Below are 16,595 nucleotides of genomic sequence, written 5' to 3' on the forward strand. Positions count from 1 at the left end.
TATAGTGATCACGGCAGCGGGGAAAGGGTAATGGAGATTTGGGTTGCTGCGACTGACACAAAGGGTCAAAAAAAATTAGAAATAATTTTTTTTTGATCCAAAAAAATAATAATAAATAAATACCCTAATCAGGTTGATCACAGTAATATGCTGTGATCAGCACTGACAGGGTTAAATAAAATCTAAATTTTAAAACTTTAAATTTTTTTTTAAACTTTCTTTTTCCTCAGGAGCTGCAAAAACCACGATCTCTCTGCCTCTCTCTCTCTCTCAGATCGAAGTGAGGTGAGGAGAGGGGCAGAGACAATGTGTCAGCCAGTGATCTGAGATCATTGGCTGACACATACTAACAGTGATCACAGTGACTGGCTGTCACTGTGATCACCTCCTACAGATCGCAGTAATTGGCCACAGGGGGAGTGCCTGGGAGGTACAGGCATGCCCCCCACCGCGATCTGTAGGGGGCTAATGGCTGCAGTTACATGTGTCAACCAATAGGCTGACACATAGTAACACTGATCGCACTGACAGGCTATGGCAGCCTGTCAGTGTGATCTGATTGCAGCCTGACAGTGCAGATCGCGGTCACTGACCCCAGGGGGGCTGACTGGGGGGCCAGGCATGTCCCCTGACCGCGATCTGCTGCAGGAGAATGCGGCCGGCTCCATGTGTCAGCCGATTTCAAATCGGCTGACACATGGTAAATACCGATCGCAGTGACTGCGATCAGAAGCTGCAGACCGCGGTCCCCAGGCACAGGGGGGCTGCCTGGGGGGCCAGGCATGCCCCCCTGACCGCGATCTGCAGCGGCCATGTGCCGCCGGCCACGTGGGGGGTAAGACCGCACAGGACGTACTATGCCGTCCTGCGGCGTTTAGAGCCGGCCAATTAAGGACGGCATAGTACGTCCTGCGGTCTTAAGGGGTTAATTACTTTTAGCTTGCTCAGGTAAACCCAGGAGTATTTTATGTCAAGGTTTCGTAAGATATTTGTAGCCGGTAAGATTTTTTTCCTCTATGCCCTCGTAAAGTAGGATAGATCTTGAAATATCTTCATACTCCTCTTCAGTTATGGGCATTAAGCGACTTGCTTGGATTATAGCTTTTTTAAATTGGAAGGATTGTAAATTTATTATAATATCTGTTGGCAAAATATCAGAAATTATTTTTGGTTTGAACAGGTGGTGGAATCTTTACATATTGATCTTGTATTTTGACACCTTTAGTTTTAAAGCTGTCCATTGTTCAAAAATTCGGGAATTTTGTCTTGAGTGACCGACTCTGGTACATTTCGAATTCTAAGATTGTTCCTTCTTGAGCGGTCCTCTAAATCTCCAAGTTTAGCCTCCATACTTCCCAATTTTATATTCAACTTCTCATTTTGGTCTTCTATTAAACTTTCCTTATTTTCTAAAGATGTTTTCTTCATTTATGTGTAATCTATCAGGTAAATGTTAGTTGTTTTTTAATTTCTTCTGTATTATTAGTTGTTTGATTAGTTATTGCTTCAAGTTGAGCTTCTAGACAATGCTTCAAAATATCTGCCGTTATATAATTTTCAGTCTGTCTGGATGAGTTTTGTATAGATTCTTCTAATCTTGATGAGGATAGATAAGTATTATCTTGTTTTTTTTTATCTTTAAAAATGTTCTATTTACAGGGGAGGAGAAACTCAATGTTTCTTTTTCTACTTTCTGTTCCTTTTTCTTATTATTTCTTGTAGTATTCTTTTCTATAATTTTTTTAGCCATTTTTCTTCCTGTTCTTTCTCCCTTCTTCCTTTTTTTCCCTCCTTTCTATTCTCCCTCCTTCTTTAATAAGAGGGAGTGTGGGGCAGTAAGATCAATACAAACCAAAGAAGAAAGGAAATAAATAAAACAACCTGCTACAAAATGTTCACATTATTTTATGTGCATAGATCAGACACGTGTTTTAGTACCTTTTTTGAGCAAGTCTCCTCCAGACTGAAGTTTATTTCCTTTGCGTCTGCTTATTGTTCCAGCCTCCACTTATCCTGATTACACACCGCTGTTTAACTTGAACTGCAAGCGAGACTTTCCTCGGCGTCTTGAACGGTATCTCTTCTTCATCCTGAAAAAAAATCCCCAAATATCTATTGCTCTTTTGAGGGTTTTTTTCTTCAAAAAGTGGTAGATTCATGCATTTGGCTGTACCTCAATGACAGTGGAGCTTTGGAAATCACTGTTCTTCTGAAAACATGTTAAAATTCAACTTGTATACCAGGGAGTTACAGGGAAAACAAAGCTGTGTCAAAGCATGATCTTATCAAACATAACAAAGCCTTGCACGTGTTTATTGACATTTTGTGACCTTAAAAAAGATGCTGAAGTTGGGCTCCATAACAAGTTTGCCAAATTTCGAACAATTCAAGACCAACAGAGCATTTAAAAGTTAACGTTTGTGCTTAATCAAAGAAATCCCTTGACCGATAACCGTTTTAAGATCTTAAACCTCAGAACTAGAATTAAAATGTATCCACTAATATCTGATTACTCCTATTGCAAGTAAAGAGACAGTGACTACAAAAATGTGTTAATGAAAGGCTGATTGAATAATCAAAAGATATGTTTGATCCTATGCGGGAGACAAATCTGTAACGTAGTCTGCTCTCCAGGAAATGAGTGATGCTCTTTGATGCATATAGGTAGCATGTTTCAGAGGTTTAGATACAGAAACACTACTGAAAGCCAAACTTACATCCACATCTTACTACCTAATGTGTGATGGATTTTTGAAGAAGTCAGACAAAGCAAAACTCATCAAAGATCTTGAAAACCAATTTTTAAATAAGGGTGATGTAAAAATACTTAAAACTTAAAAAGATTCTTAACTTTCAGAATGCTGTTTGCATATTGATATTGTTTTTGACTTGTATATGAAGAGACCTATATTAATAATTTTATTGTTGATCTTATTGATGTAACTCCAAAAAACACAAGCATATCCCCTCTTGTCAACATGCAGTCTTTCTTGGGGTAAGCCAGACCAATACTCAATTTTAGGAAATATCAACTAGATTGTAAATCACGGAAACAGCGGAAAACCTTTGCGTTTGGGAGGAGGCCACAAACCTAATTCAATGATTTGCTTGAAATTGATGGAAGATTCTGTAAGTTTGGTTTCATCGTCTTATTGTGAATGTGAGGAAGTTGGTGATCGGATCAGGACACACATTGTTGAAACACTCTGCTGAATGATTTGATTGCCTCATCTAATACAGATGTCATGGCCTCTGCAGGATACCACTTTAAAGAGTTTTCAAAAAGGTGAAACTGATGAGCAATTTCTGCTAGGAAAAAAATGATACAGATGGCTGAATTGTATATTGTAAACTTAATTGGTTCATCAAAAACAAACTCTGATGGGGTGTGAATTGACCTCTACCACAAAGTAAGAACATTAAATTTTTCTCCACTATGTCCACGTTCCTCAAGCGTTCTCTTTCATATTCAGTGTTCTACACATGGATGAATGTGCTGGGGGTGAAATAATCGCTGGGCCCACTACAATATGGTTATGGAAGAAAGAGATTTAAGACCATCATAACTCCTGAACCTGTCTCCCTGCACCTGCATAGTTGAAAAGATATCTTGTTGTCTGCTTTGCAAATGTAAAGAGAAGAATATAATTAAATAAAAGTGCTGTTAACAGAATGTGTTTTTACAATAGAGTTTTACTTTTTCGTTTAAAACATCACTTTGTATCACGTTGGGAGCACATCCATTGCTTTTTTTTTTTTAACTTGGCAGGTCTGAAGACATATGCAGTAATACAAAACCACTCTATATTGTGAATACAAAAAAATCTTATTGTTCAAGATGTCTGACACTTCTCAAAAATTAACACCATTTAGAACATGACTGTTTAAAAACAAAACAAAAAAAACAACAACAAAAAATACAATGTTGATGGTGGAAATAGCCAGTATAAAGCAAACATCTTACTCTTAAAATTCCAATCAAAGATTCCTAACTCATACTACTGTGGGGAGGTCTCTGTGCTGATGATAGTTTTAATGATTTGGTATGGAAGTCGTGGTAAATATAGCAGTGTGAATTTCTACCTTTAGCGAAGCATTATATTAAAATGGTGTCCTCCTGTGACACAATGTAATAGCATGGATATGTTTTTACAGGCTGTGTTACATTATTGTACAAATATCTTTATTTTATTTAGAAACGTCCGAAGACAAGGTAAAATTATAGCTATGTGATTATCATGATAAAGTAGCTGAGGCTTTTAGGATAAAAGAAGAACATTTTATTAAGGAACATTTTTTTTTTCTTTCTGTAAAAGCTAAATCTACAAATACCTGTATCTGACTATGGCATTTGCTTGTTTTGTTTAGGGCAGGTATATAAAGTGACTGTACCCGTAATGGTTACCCAAGCACCTGGGGCTACAAGAATTCTTCAACAGCAGCCAGCTCAGCATTACTTTCAACACATGAGTCATTCCACTGGACCAGCAACTAGCAGTCAGTTTGGGAATGCTCAAGCTGGTCATAATTGGCAACCACAAGTACCACAAGTTCAAAGACCAACTTCTGAATGTGCCCCTCTGTATGAAGCAGACTCCAATGTAGAAAAGAATTTTGAAAATAATGATCAGGCTTCATTTACTCAGCAGTCTGCTAATATACAGCCGCATCTTCAAAGTAATGTGCTTAATCAGCCTTTAAGTGGTTTAGCAGCAAATAATTTTAATGTCATGCCTCCGCCACTCTTCAGTACAAGACAGATGGGATTACCGATGGTTAATACTTCTGATTCAGCTCTGAATACCCTAAGCTTCACCCACACAGTTGCGAATGAATGTGCAGGACTGTTAAAATCGCAGGTTCCTGATAATGATGCACAACTGGAAGCACTACTAGATGAGGATGTTAATGAAAATGTTCATCACAATGTTCCTATAGATATTAGTGGCGTAAACATCCCTAATGATGTGAGTATTTCATATTCTATTGCTTACACCAGCAGACAATATTTTCTTGTGTAATTTTTAGATTTTGCTTTAACATTTTTGCCATTGTGAATCTCGAAGGTGAAATGGAATAGGCAGAGATCAGCCATAAAAGTTGTAGAGACTTTACTTTAGCCGTTACATTCTCACGAGTTGAATTTTAGCATGTTGGTATTTTTTTACTTTTAAAGGACCAGTCTATGATCCATAACGACTGTGTGCTGACCCTATGTGCTTGTCCATTGAATAGGATTAAAATGGATGAAATTGATAATGCTAATGTGAAAGTGGCTCAGCTAATGTGATAGTGGCTCAGTCCACTGGTTTTGTATGAACCATTCAGATAGTTTTACTAAGAATCAGGGGATGGTGCTTGCAGCCTAATGGCATAGTCACTACATTGGCATGTAGCTGTTATGGTGCCTAAACTATGGTGCTCCTCTCAATCTGGCTACCATTAAAATTCATTCACTCAAGTGTTACTTTAAGCTTTATTACCACTTTAGTGATTGTAAGTGGTCATGGTACCTGGAATCTGTATATGTAGTGTTGCACATACTGAGTTTTACCCCCTTGCTGCTGGTGGTGTAACTTCATTAATTGACTGAGAATGATCCACTGGTGTGCTCAGTCAGTGTATACTCTGTGGAATCGTCATGAGGCGTCTGCACCACTGCAGAAGTCTAATGCTGTTCAGCTGCCATTATACTGCTTCTGCACCCATAGGCACCAGATAAGACGGCAAACAGTGGGACATCAGCACTGGAATCAGGTGAGTAAATAAAGTTTTGTTTTTTTTTAAACCCTTTTATCTGTTGGGAGGAGGGAGAGATGGAGATGTGGCGATCGGACCGTGGACTTCCTTACGCTAACAACCTAGAAATACCACTAAAAGCTGTCTGGACAGTCACTAGAGGAGGAGTTAACCCATAAAGATAATTAATGCAGTTTAAAAAAACAAACAAAAAAACACTACAATAATTACCGTTGCAGGGTTAAGGGACCTGGGACACAGCACCTAGACTTTTTCAATAAGTGGTCTGGGTACCTATAGTGCCCCTTTAGGTTTCTTGTATCTAGTGTCCCAAGCTTTCAAGGTAGTTTTATTTGAGGGAGATTTTTCCCATAATCAAGGGTGTCCATAATGAGGCAGTCATAAAATTTCTTTAATGGAGTAAGTTAAAAGTGTTTACCTCTCCATTTCTAACCATTTGGGTAATTATTGTTAATATTGATTGCATTTAAAGACAGATGCTGTATTGGGAGCATAATAGTCTCTAAAATCCTGAAATCCTATACCACCGTTAATCTTGAGATCTTATTGTACACTGTGCTGTGTATGTGTAGCTTTAGCTTTTACAACTATTTATAATCTATTGTTTGAAGTTTCTTTAAACTACATAGTAAATTAGCAGATTATGACTTTAGTGGGTGATAAATGGGGACTAATGGACAACTCCTGGTGAAAATAGTCTCTCTAGAAGCTTTTGAGAATTTTGAATGAAAAAGTTATTGATTTTTGGTTGGCTTTTTGTAAGTCTGAGACTTCTTGTCTTTTCCTTTCATTTTCATTTCTTCTTTCCTTTTACCCTTTACTGCCTTTTGCTTTGAAAGATTGAACGAGGCACAGTTAGAAACTGCCCAAGAAAACCTATAATAAGTTATATTGATTGGATCTTTTTAAGACCTGATCAGAATTTCAACATGATCTTTGAGGTAGCGATTTCATAGTGTAAGAAGATATTCACCAGTGATTGTAGATGTTATGAACCAAAAAAAGTGTCTGCCTATCTACATTTTGTTATAATTTGGGACCGTTATTTAATAATCTGTTCTGTTATTGCAAGGAATTGTGTAGGCTACTGATAATCTCTGACACTGGATGGTAAGCAAATTTAGAATATTTTCAATTTTGTCTTTTCTTGCAGGGTTTACTGCCCTTCAACTCTACTTTTTATCATGCTTTTCTTAATTTTTTTTGACAGCTCTACATTTTGTACGTGGCATTAGCCTGGCAACCCATTTATCAATTGTAAAAGCACCTTAGTGACCCATTCATCAAGTAATGTCATTAGTAGTAATCTACAATTTGAAAAATAACCTTCATCAGACATTGCTCATTTTCAGATGGGACTCTTACATTGGGGAAGGCAGTACCACTACAATAAATATATTATTGTCGACAGCTGCCTGGGGCCTGATAAATAGGACGTTCCTTGCCCTACCAGAGCTACCCACATAAATGACATGAGGACACAACCCAGGGGTTAGAATCCTTTGCCTTCGATAATGCATATAGCCTCATCACACAAAAAGACAGCTTACCTACTTGCGGTCTGCTTCTGTGGCTGTGATCAGGCAACACAGCATAGGTTTCGAATTGTGAAGCTGGTAGCCTATATATAGACTCTGTTAGTGGGCATACAATAGCTACATATACCTGGAAGCCTACAACACTCATAGTTCCTACATAAAAAAACAGTAAACTTACACATTTACTGACTTTGGTACTTTGGGTTCTACCTTCCATTCTTGTTTTGTTAATAACTGTATTCCTGGCTTATAGTTTGTTTCCTGTACTAAATTTTCACTTGGTTCTCTGGCTTGCATTACCCACCTTACTGTGTTACTTTACGTTTGGAACAATCTAACCATATGACCCTTTCTTGCTCATTGTCTATCATAAAGGAATTAACCTGGTCTGTTTTATTGCAATATGCGTTTAGCCACTTCTGTAACCCAAATCATTGGTCTGTTTTATTGTAATACAATGTTTTAAGCCACTTGTCACCCAAATCATTGGCATACCTGAGCACTTTCTCTTGGAGAAAGCCCATCACAAATATTTAGTTGTTTTCTGGTACACATCTGCATGGGAACTCTAATTTTTCCAGCATTTGAATGTCACCATTGTTGATGGAGCGCTTTCAGCTACATCATACAAGTAATAAAAGCCTCAACCTAAATGTCCCCATTATGCCACTAGCCAGTTTTTTTCAATGAAAGTTTTCAACATTTCATCTAGAGATTGTGCTAGCCAAATTGATAGCAATTGTATACATTACAAAAATTAAATTAAAAAGGGTATTCCTCCAGCTGTTAGTCATTTTGTGGCAGTCATTTTATGTCTGCAATTTACAGACAAGCCCTGAGCTTGATTGACAGCCGTGTTTGCTAAGCAGGAGTACCCTTCTTCATGTAGATCTCCTGCTTAGCCTACTAATCAATTGTAGTAATACAGTCAATTGTGGTTTCAATTCTTCCCTCCCTGATTCCATCTGTTGTACTGGCAGTTTAGAAAGAAAAAGAAGGCTTTGCTGGCAAATGATGATTAATAGTTTTCCACGCCACATTACACAATTTATTCTAGCCATTACATAACCTATCAAGGATTCTCTGGCTTTTTACAATTGTAATGCATATTATTTTCGATTTTACATGTTTGCTGATTGATATCAGATTTGTAACATGTTGGAGAACCCACAAAGACAAAATCACCACAAAGGTACAATCACAAGGGTAAAAAAAACAAAAAAAAACTCACAAACTGTGTTCGAAAAATAGTTGGTTTAAAGCCAGTAATCGTAGCAATTTTAACTTTTTTTTTTCCTTCTGTTAATCATTCGTTCAGCAGACAATTAGGTAACCTTACAGTGAATACACAAACATGTATTTAAATAGTTTTAATTATTTTTAATCTAAAAAATAATAATTACTATTGTCTGAAGATGTCCAGTGTTTTTTTCTCCATAGAATATACATTTTAGCAGCTATTAATGATGTTGTAATCCAGGTGTAATCCTCCCTCCTTTGTAACATAGTGCAGGTGTGTTCATTTTTTCCTCTTTTGTTCCCACACACTTTCCACATTGTGTATTTTTTTTTTTTTTTTTAGCACAGTGCATGCCTGAAAGGAACACTATATAGTGTCAGGAATACAAACGTTTATTCCTGATAATATAGGTGTGGAAGCAACATTTAGGTGACTAACCCCCCTGCACCCTCTCCAGACCCTATCCCAACCTGCACCAACTCCAGACTCTATATCCCCCCCTTTTCCATTACAGAACATATACCATGCGCACACACCCTGCAGCCTCTATATGCCGTACATGTAGCCCTCGTCTTCTATAAACACTGCAGTCCCATATCCCACTGACACTCACTATAGCCGGTATCCTATCCACACACTACACCAAACAGCCCTTTCCACTCACATACTACACTGCAAATGGCCCTATCCACACACAACCCCACACACAACCTCACTCTATGCACGCAATTCCACAAGTGGTATACCCACACATGCGATATTGTATACATTCTCCTTACACATAATTATTAAAATTACTTGTATAGCACCAACATATACTGCAGTGCTGTACAAGACAAAATATATTTTCTATCACAACACATTTGACTTAAAGGATTACATCACACACAGCATCACACACACGCAGAAACCCACAAGTAGCGACAAACCACAGAAAAGAGAGACAGGACTGGGGAGAAATAATTGTGTGTGTGTGTATGTGTGGAGGTTGCCCGTGGTGTTGTAGTTGTTTCGAGTCTACTTGTTGTAGGGTTGTGCATGCTGCTTGTAATTTCACTAGCAAATGCAGAGGTGTAGTATGCAATTAATCTTGCTTTATTTCTTTATTTTAATGGAAAGGGATGGCATGCAATGGTTTTATCATCCCCAAAACACAGTTTTTCGTTGGATGAACTCCTTCAAAGTAAATTCAGGTCAGTTTGGGGGTCCTGCAGGTGTGGGGCCTTCAGGTGCAGCTTTCACACAGCCATTCTGGGTGCTGGACAGTACGCTTATAATATCTGTGTGATACCTCCCAATTTTGGAAGACCAAGAATCTGAACACTAATGGGAGGGAAGTAAAGGGGGTGCAGACCACTCAAAAGGAGGCACATTCAATCAGATTACAGTCAGATCAGTTTGGCATGTGCGCCAGGCTGCTTGTCCATTATTTAAACCATCCCACTGAGGGCAGTTCCCTGGTGTTGCCAAATGTGGGACACCAGAGAACGAAGTGGGGGCAGCGGGTCATGACCTGAAAATCAGTACTGTCCTGACAGAATTGGTACAGCTCGGAGGTCTGTTGCATCTTTCTCCATCAAAATTGCCTCTGCATCATCTGGGGTAACCGCTGAATGTGCAACCATGACCACATCTGTAATCTTTTTTAAATGTATGCCAAAATATAATTAAAAAGTCTAACCTTACTATACACTTTTTCTCTCTATAGTGACATTGTGCCATCTTTACATTCCAATGCATTATTTATATATTTTAAACTTTAAAAATGTTTTAGATTTTTTTTTTTTTATGTGTTTGTATTGTGATCCATGTATCAAACTCCCATAGGTGTCTCTACTAGAAAAGCAAATTTTACATGTGGAGGATGATATAATTCAAGTAGATGGGGCTGGTGATACTTCCTCCGAAGAAGATGTAGGAAATGTTAGAGACATAGATGAGAATGAGCTCCTTGGCATTATAGACACAGAAGATCTCAAAGCTTTAGAAGAGGAGGACACTGCATCAAATGGTACAACTAGCAGTAGCAGTGATGATGAAGATCCAGAGATTGATGTCATTGAAGAGGTAACATTAAATGAAAATGAAAAATTTACATTCCAATGTAGAGAAATATAATGAGAATTGATAATGTTTGAGATGCCCCCTTTGGAAATTTCTGTGATTTATTTTTTATTTTATTTTTTCATTTTATCATAATGTCTTTAATTTAATAGTAGCCTTATCCTTTTTATTTCAGTGAAAGTAGTGGAAATTTGTATTAACGGAAAAAACTATGAAAGGGAAATAACCAAAACACACTAATTTTACATTTTAAAAGAAATCTTTAGGATGTACCATATATATAAAAAAAAAAAAAAGGTTAAAATTTAAAGTGACTGTCATTTCTGGGATCTCTACATGTTTTACAAATACCCCAGAAGGAGACTTTGCAGCTTGTTGATGTGGCCATCTAGAGAAACTGAATGTATATACTTATACATATAATTATACATACCTGTAACTTTCCCTCATTGGAACTTTCATCTTCCTTGTGGCAAAGCTTTTCATCTTTATAGAACTTCCTTGCAAAACTTAGATCAGGCTTCCCCAAACTCCGGCCCTTGAGATGTTTCTGAACTACAACTCCCATAATTCTCAGCCTATCTATTTCATTTATAGAATCATAGGAGTTGTGGTTCAGCAACATCTGGAGGGCCGGAGTTTGAGGAAGCCTGGCTTAGATCATTGTCTGAGAGTTTTCAACAGTATACGCTTTCACTGTGTCTTTGATAATGTTGGGTACCAAACGTTCTAGACCTTGCTCTTCGTTTCATGTGCTCCTCTTATGCACTTATAGAAGTGCTTGCAATATTCAGTTTTGTGCAGACTGTGCATAGTGCCTTAGGCTAAACTCATGGAAAGTGAGCAACTATGTGCAACAAAGTCTAGTCTTCAGGAGCGCCCTGCCTTGAGGGTTCCAGGCCCACAATCCCTCACCCTCTCTGGCCTGGTGAGATTAGACAAGAGTTTTAATTATACAAATGGTGCCTTTTGCCACATCTCCACTTTTTCAGGAAGTCGAGCTGGGAAAAAGGTCCGAGAACTCATAGTACCCATCTAAAGCATCTGTCTTTAGGGAAAAAAATAATATTCAGACGCCACTGTGACATTTTGCAATAATCCTCACCAAACCCCAAAACAAACAAAACTGTACCTAAAAGTGATACAGAAATAATCTGCACACGTTTAAATGCACGTCGTTAAATAAAAATAATGCCATTGCTGTGTCCAGCATTAGGCTGGAACTTTTAGAAATTCTCCTACTTGTCCTTCATTGTGTACTAGTCCTAGAAGCTAGGTAGCATTTCAGTCTTCAAGGTATTTCACCACCCCACTAGCCACATGATCAGTTTTCCCTCTGATGATGTTATTTTTCCCATGAATATATTTTATTAGGTTCCTCATGACGCTTTAACCCCTGTATCACAACTCAACTTTGAAATATAAATGTTTGTGCAGAAATTCTTTAGTCTTGAGAAAGTGAGAATTCCTGAATACTTGTCATTCTAATCTTTAAGTCTAAAAAAGGTATTTCTAGATCACTCTCTTGCTATCTAGTTGTCTATTTTCTTCTCCCTTGGTCGACATCATATTGTGATTTCTTGAATAAATATTGTACTAACTTATGGATTGTGTTACTTTAGTTATTGTTTTTAGTTTCTTATTTAGGACCCTCTGAATTCTGGAGATGATGTAAGTGAACAAGAGGTTCCAGACCTGTTTGATACAGACAATGTAATAGTGTGCCAGTATGATAAGGTAATTCTGACTATATTGCTGTTGTCTGTTGGCACATTAAAGATCCCATTATATGTACATTTACATATATGTTTTTCCTTCTAGAACTTTCATTCTACATAATTTACATGCCATTGTTGTTATTCCAAAATTTGCATCTATTTTTAACAAATTTTAAGACTACACAGTATTTCCTTACTACCTGTGTATATATTATATAGACTCTAACTAAAAGGGACATTTAAAATTAATTCTAAACAGATTTATTTTTAGCCCTGTTTTTCTCACCCAAGAGTTCAAGTTTTTTGTGGTTCTAGACCAATCAACCCAAGCCGTCAATTTGTGTATTCCTTGGTTATACCTGCTCCCCATACCTTCATCTCAGCACTATGACTATCTGGCTTTCTAAAACCAGAAGAAAGAAAGAAAAACGGAGACAACAAGTCATAACAGACATGGAAATTACAGAGATACAAATTTATATAGGTGACTGTAAGCATCTATTTTGAATCACAGTGGAAGATTCCTTTCAACCCCTATCTTTTGTAACTGCTAATAGGAAGTGGCAAGACAATAAGTTAATTTAAAGGAACACTATAATGTTAGGGATACAAATCTGTATTCCTAACACTATAGGAACCCTTTGCCCCTCCCAGTTTTCTAACTTGCCTTATTGTAGTGATGTCCCTTGACGCTGAGTCTGGCTCCTCCTCCGCTGGCGTCTGCTGATGGTTTTTCAACACGCTGGACATCATCATGCAAAGCTTACAGCATTGTTTAACGGTGAAACTGCAGTAAGAGCTCTAGTGGCTGTCTGGTAGTTTCTCAAAAACTGCAATGTTTTACATTGCAGCGTTAAGGGAACCAGAGACACTGCACCCAGACCACTTAAATGAGATGAAGTGATCAGTGTCCCTACAATGTGTTCCATTAAGGTCCACTTTTTGCCATATTTCAATATGTACATAATTTTACGTAACCCATGTTGGAATTTCACTGAACTATAATGGTCCTAGTGCTTTAAATGTTTCTTTAATTATAGCTGAATAAACAAAACAAAAATGAATGTGGTCCTGTGAAGCAAACCTGCTTTGGTGACTAAGGAACTTACTGAGTCTATGTATACACTATATTGCATTTTCCCTAAATATGTGTAGCTGCTGTATTTATTGCCTTTTGATTTTTGAAGTGCAGTTGAACTGAATTTTAACACCTTTTTATTTATTTGCAGTGCACAAACCATACATATAACATTTAATTTCTCTTTCATTGCTAGATTCACCGGAGTAAAAATAAATGGAAATTTTACTTAAAAGATGGGGTCATGTGCTTTGGAGGAAAAGATTATGTGTTTTCCAAAGCCATTGGCGAAGCTGAATGGTAAATTATCTTTGGCCCTGTGTAGTGTGCAATAGCACTTTTTTTTTTTTTTTTTTTTTAATCACATTCTGTAACGTTTGCAATATACCTTTGTACAATTTTGTTTCTGACCCGCCATCTTAATATTGGCAACTGATTGATTTATGTTATTAGATTGTGTTTAATTTAATTCTTAACTATTAGTACATTCTGAAATGATACATTTGGAACAGAAACTGTATTTTAGGTATAACATGCATATGATAAATATTTTGAAGGTTTACTTTAATTTGTTGCAGACTATGCTTTTTGCTTGAAACTTTTTATTTTCATTAAAAATTGAAGCATACAGCGATTCTAATTGGTTTGGTATCTACTAAGAGAAGAATCAAAGTTTGTGTTAATTAGCTAAAAATGTACCTTCTTGTTCCATGAGGTATGATCTATTTACTTCTTTTAGTTCCACTAAAGGTACACTCTAGGAGGAACTGACCACAGCGGAGTACAGAATTGTGTTAGTGCTTTATTTAGATCTAAAACTTACATCCATGCATGGGATTAGATGCGCATATGCGAAGTAAAGCCTTCGAGCGCACTGCTTCCAATCACTTGTGTTATTGGCTGACATTCATTTTTATGAAGTAAAAAAGGAATTGGGGACACACACAAAACATTTTGCAGCAACGGTGCTGCCGTAGTAACCATAATGTATACATCATACAGATTAAGGAACAGCGTACACATAAACATAAATTTCTATAAGGCTACTTAAAATTATCTATCTCGACAAACAAATATGGGGATTCAGTTCCACCATATGGCCATATTGTATAAAGCTCACCACTGCTTCACAGTATCCCAATATCAGTGGGTTTTACACTAATTCCAAAGTGGCAGACAAATTAAATAGTGTTAATACTAAATAAGCTAAAGTGTATTTTAATAATCTGGTGTAAGAGCATTGTGAATATATAATACAAACTTAAAGTAATAAACACAGTGCAAAAAAATGCAGTATCAGAACTAAACAATTAAGGTTATAGTGCTTTCATGTACCCTATATACTAGAGTATAAGCCGAGTTTTTTGGCACATTTTTTGTGCTGAAAAACCCCCACTCGGCTTATACTCGAGTCAATGTCTGTATTATGGCAACTTACATTGCCATAATACAGACCAGGACCGCCGGGCTCATTACAAGCCCGGCGGTCCTGTTGGGGGCTGGCAGAGAGCTTTTTTGTATTTGTAATATTTGCTGTTTTTTTGTGGTAAAATTAGGGGCCTCGGTTATATTCGGGTCGACTTATACTCGAGTATATACGGTATATACTCATATTGCATATATCTGCTCTATGAAAACTATAATAAAAGTGACATTAAAATCCAAAGCCTCCTCAAATATATACCTTCCTGTGGTCACCTCCAAAGTGGCCTCTGAAGCTGGGGGGCTAGCTGCAGGAAAGGTAAGTAACAGCTCTCTGCCAGCCCCCCCACTGCACAGCCCATCCACTGGACCACCAGGGATTAACATAGCACCCCTCCCTGTAATAATAAAATATAATAATAATAATATTAACCCCTTAAGGACCAAACTTCTGGAATAAAAGGGAATCATGACATGTCACACATGTCATGCGTCCTTAACCCCTTAACGACCGCTGACGGTTCAGGACCGTCAGCGGTAAAACGTGCGTTTGGACCGCTGACGGTCCTGAACAGTCATAACGGTTTTGGGCTACTTACCTGATTGCCGTCGGTCCCACGGCGGCGATCAGCTCTCCTCCCGGTCCAGGGGGACTGCCTGTCTGCCCGGGCAGTCCCCCCTCGGCAGATCAGGACCCCACGGCCATGTGATCACTCGATCACATGACCGCAATAGGGGTCTGTGTATCTGCCTGCAGGGGGACTGTCTGTGCTGACAGGCAGTCTCCCTGCAAGTGAATAATCCAAAATAAAGTGTAAAAAAAAAAAATCTGTAAAAAAAAAAAAAAAATATGTGTATATATATATGCTATATATACATGTATTATATCTATATATACCTATATATAATATATGTATATATATCATATATATAATGTCACACTAAGTGTATTTTTATATTTATATATACGTATATAATTATAAAAATACACTTATATTTAAATTACACACGAATATATACAATATATATAATAACTATATATATGGTATATATATATTATTATAAAATACAAATAATATGTTAATAAAAATAAATAACAAAAAATAAAAATAATTTTTAATAATTAAAAAAAAATTATATATATATATTCAGTTTTATTCTAACAGTATTTTGATATTGATATATATATATTTATATCAAAATACACTTAGAATGTAATGATATATATATCTATGTATAAATAAATAAATAAAAATAATACGAAATATACATATGTCCACATACATAATTACATAAATAATTTCATAAATATACACGTAGACGTCAAATATATAAATATGTATATATATTAAAATTCTATGTGCATATTTATGTAATATTTTTACCTAATTAAGTAATTTTAATGATTGCAATTTGAGGGACCTGCCTGCCAACCCAGGCCAAAAGTCCAGATAATTTAATTTGCTAGCACTGTGTTTAACCCTGTAACTTTCTATGACACCCTAAATCCTGTACATGGGGGTACTGTTTTACTCGGGAGACTTCGCTGAACACAAATATTAGTGTTTCAAAACAGTAAAACATATCACAGCGATGATATTGTCAGTGAAAGTGAAGTTTTTTGCATTTTTCACACACAAACAGCTCTTTCACTGAGGATATTATTGCTGTGATATATTTTACTGTTCTGATACACTAATATTTGTGTTCAGCGAAGTCTCCTGAGTATAACAGTACCCCACATGTAGAGGTTTTATAGTGTTTGTGAAAGTTAC

General features: G+C 37.0%; 1 protein-coding gene across 1 annotated transcript in view; it reads left to right on the forward strand.

Annotated features, from left to right (window-relative positions):
* The window catches only part of GTF2A1L (general transcription factor IIA subunit 1 like), a 67,586-nt gene extending 53,765 nt beyond the window's left edge, over positions 1–13,821 (forward strand). Inside the window, exons 6-9 of the mRNA XM_063443940.1 lie at positions 4,369–4,967; positions 10,366–10,605; positions 12,250–12,339; positions 13,595–13,821. Coding sequence (XP_063300010.1) covers positions 4,369–4,967; positions 10,366–10,605; positions 12,250–12,339; positions 13,595–13,702 — 1,037 coding nt within the window. The 3' untranslated portion in view covers positions 13,703–13,821. The remainder of the gene's footprint in view (positions 1–4,368; positions 4,968–10,365; positions 10,606–12,249; positions 12,340–13,594) is intronic.
* Positions 13,822–16,595: the final 2,774 nt, after the last annotated feature.

Source organism: Pelobates fuscus, chromosome 2 (genome assembly GCF_036172605.1).
Source record: "Pelobates fuscus isolate aPelFus1 chromosome 2, aPelFus1.pri, whole genome shotgun sequence".
NCBI lineage: Eukaryota > Metazoa > Chordata > Amphibia > Anura > Pelobatidae > Pelobates > Pelobates fuscus.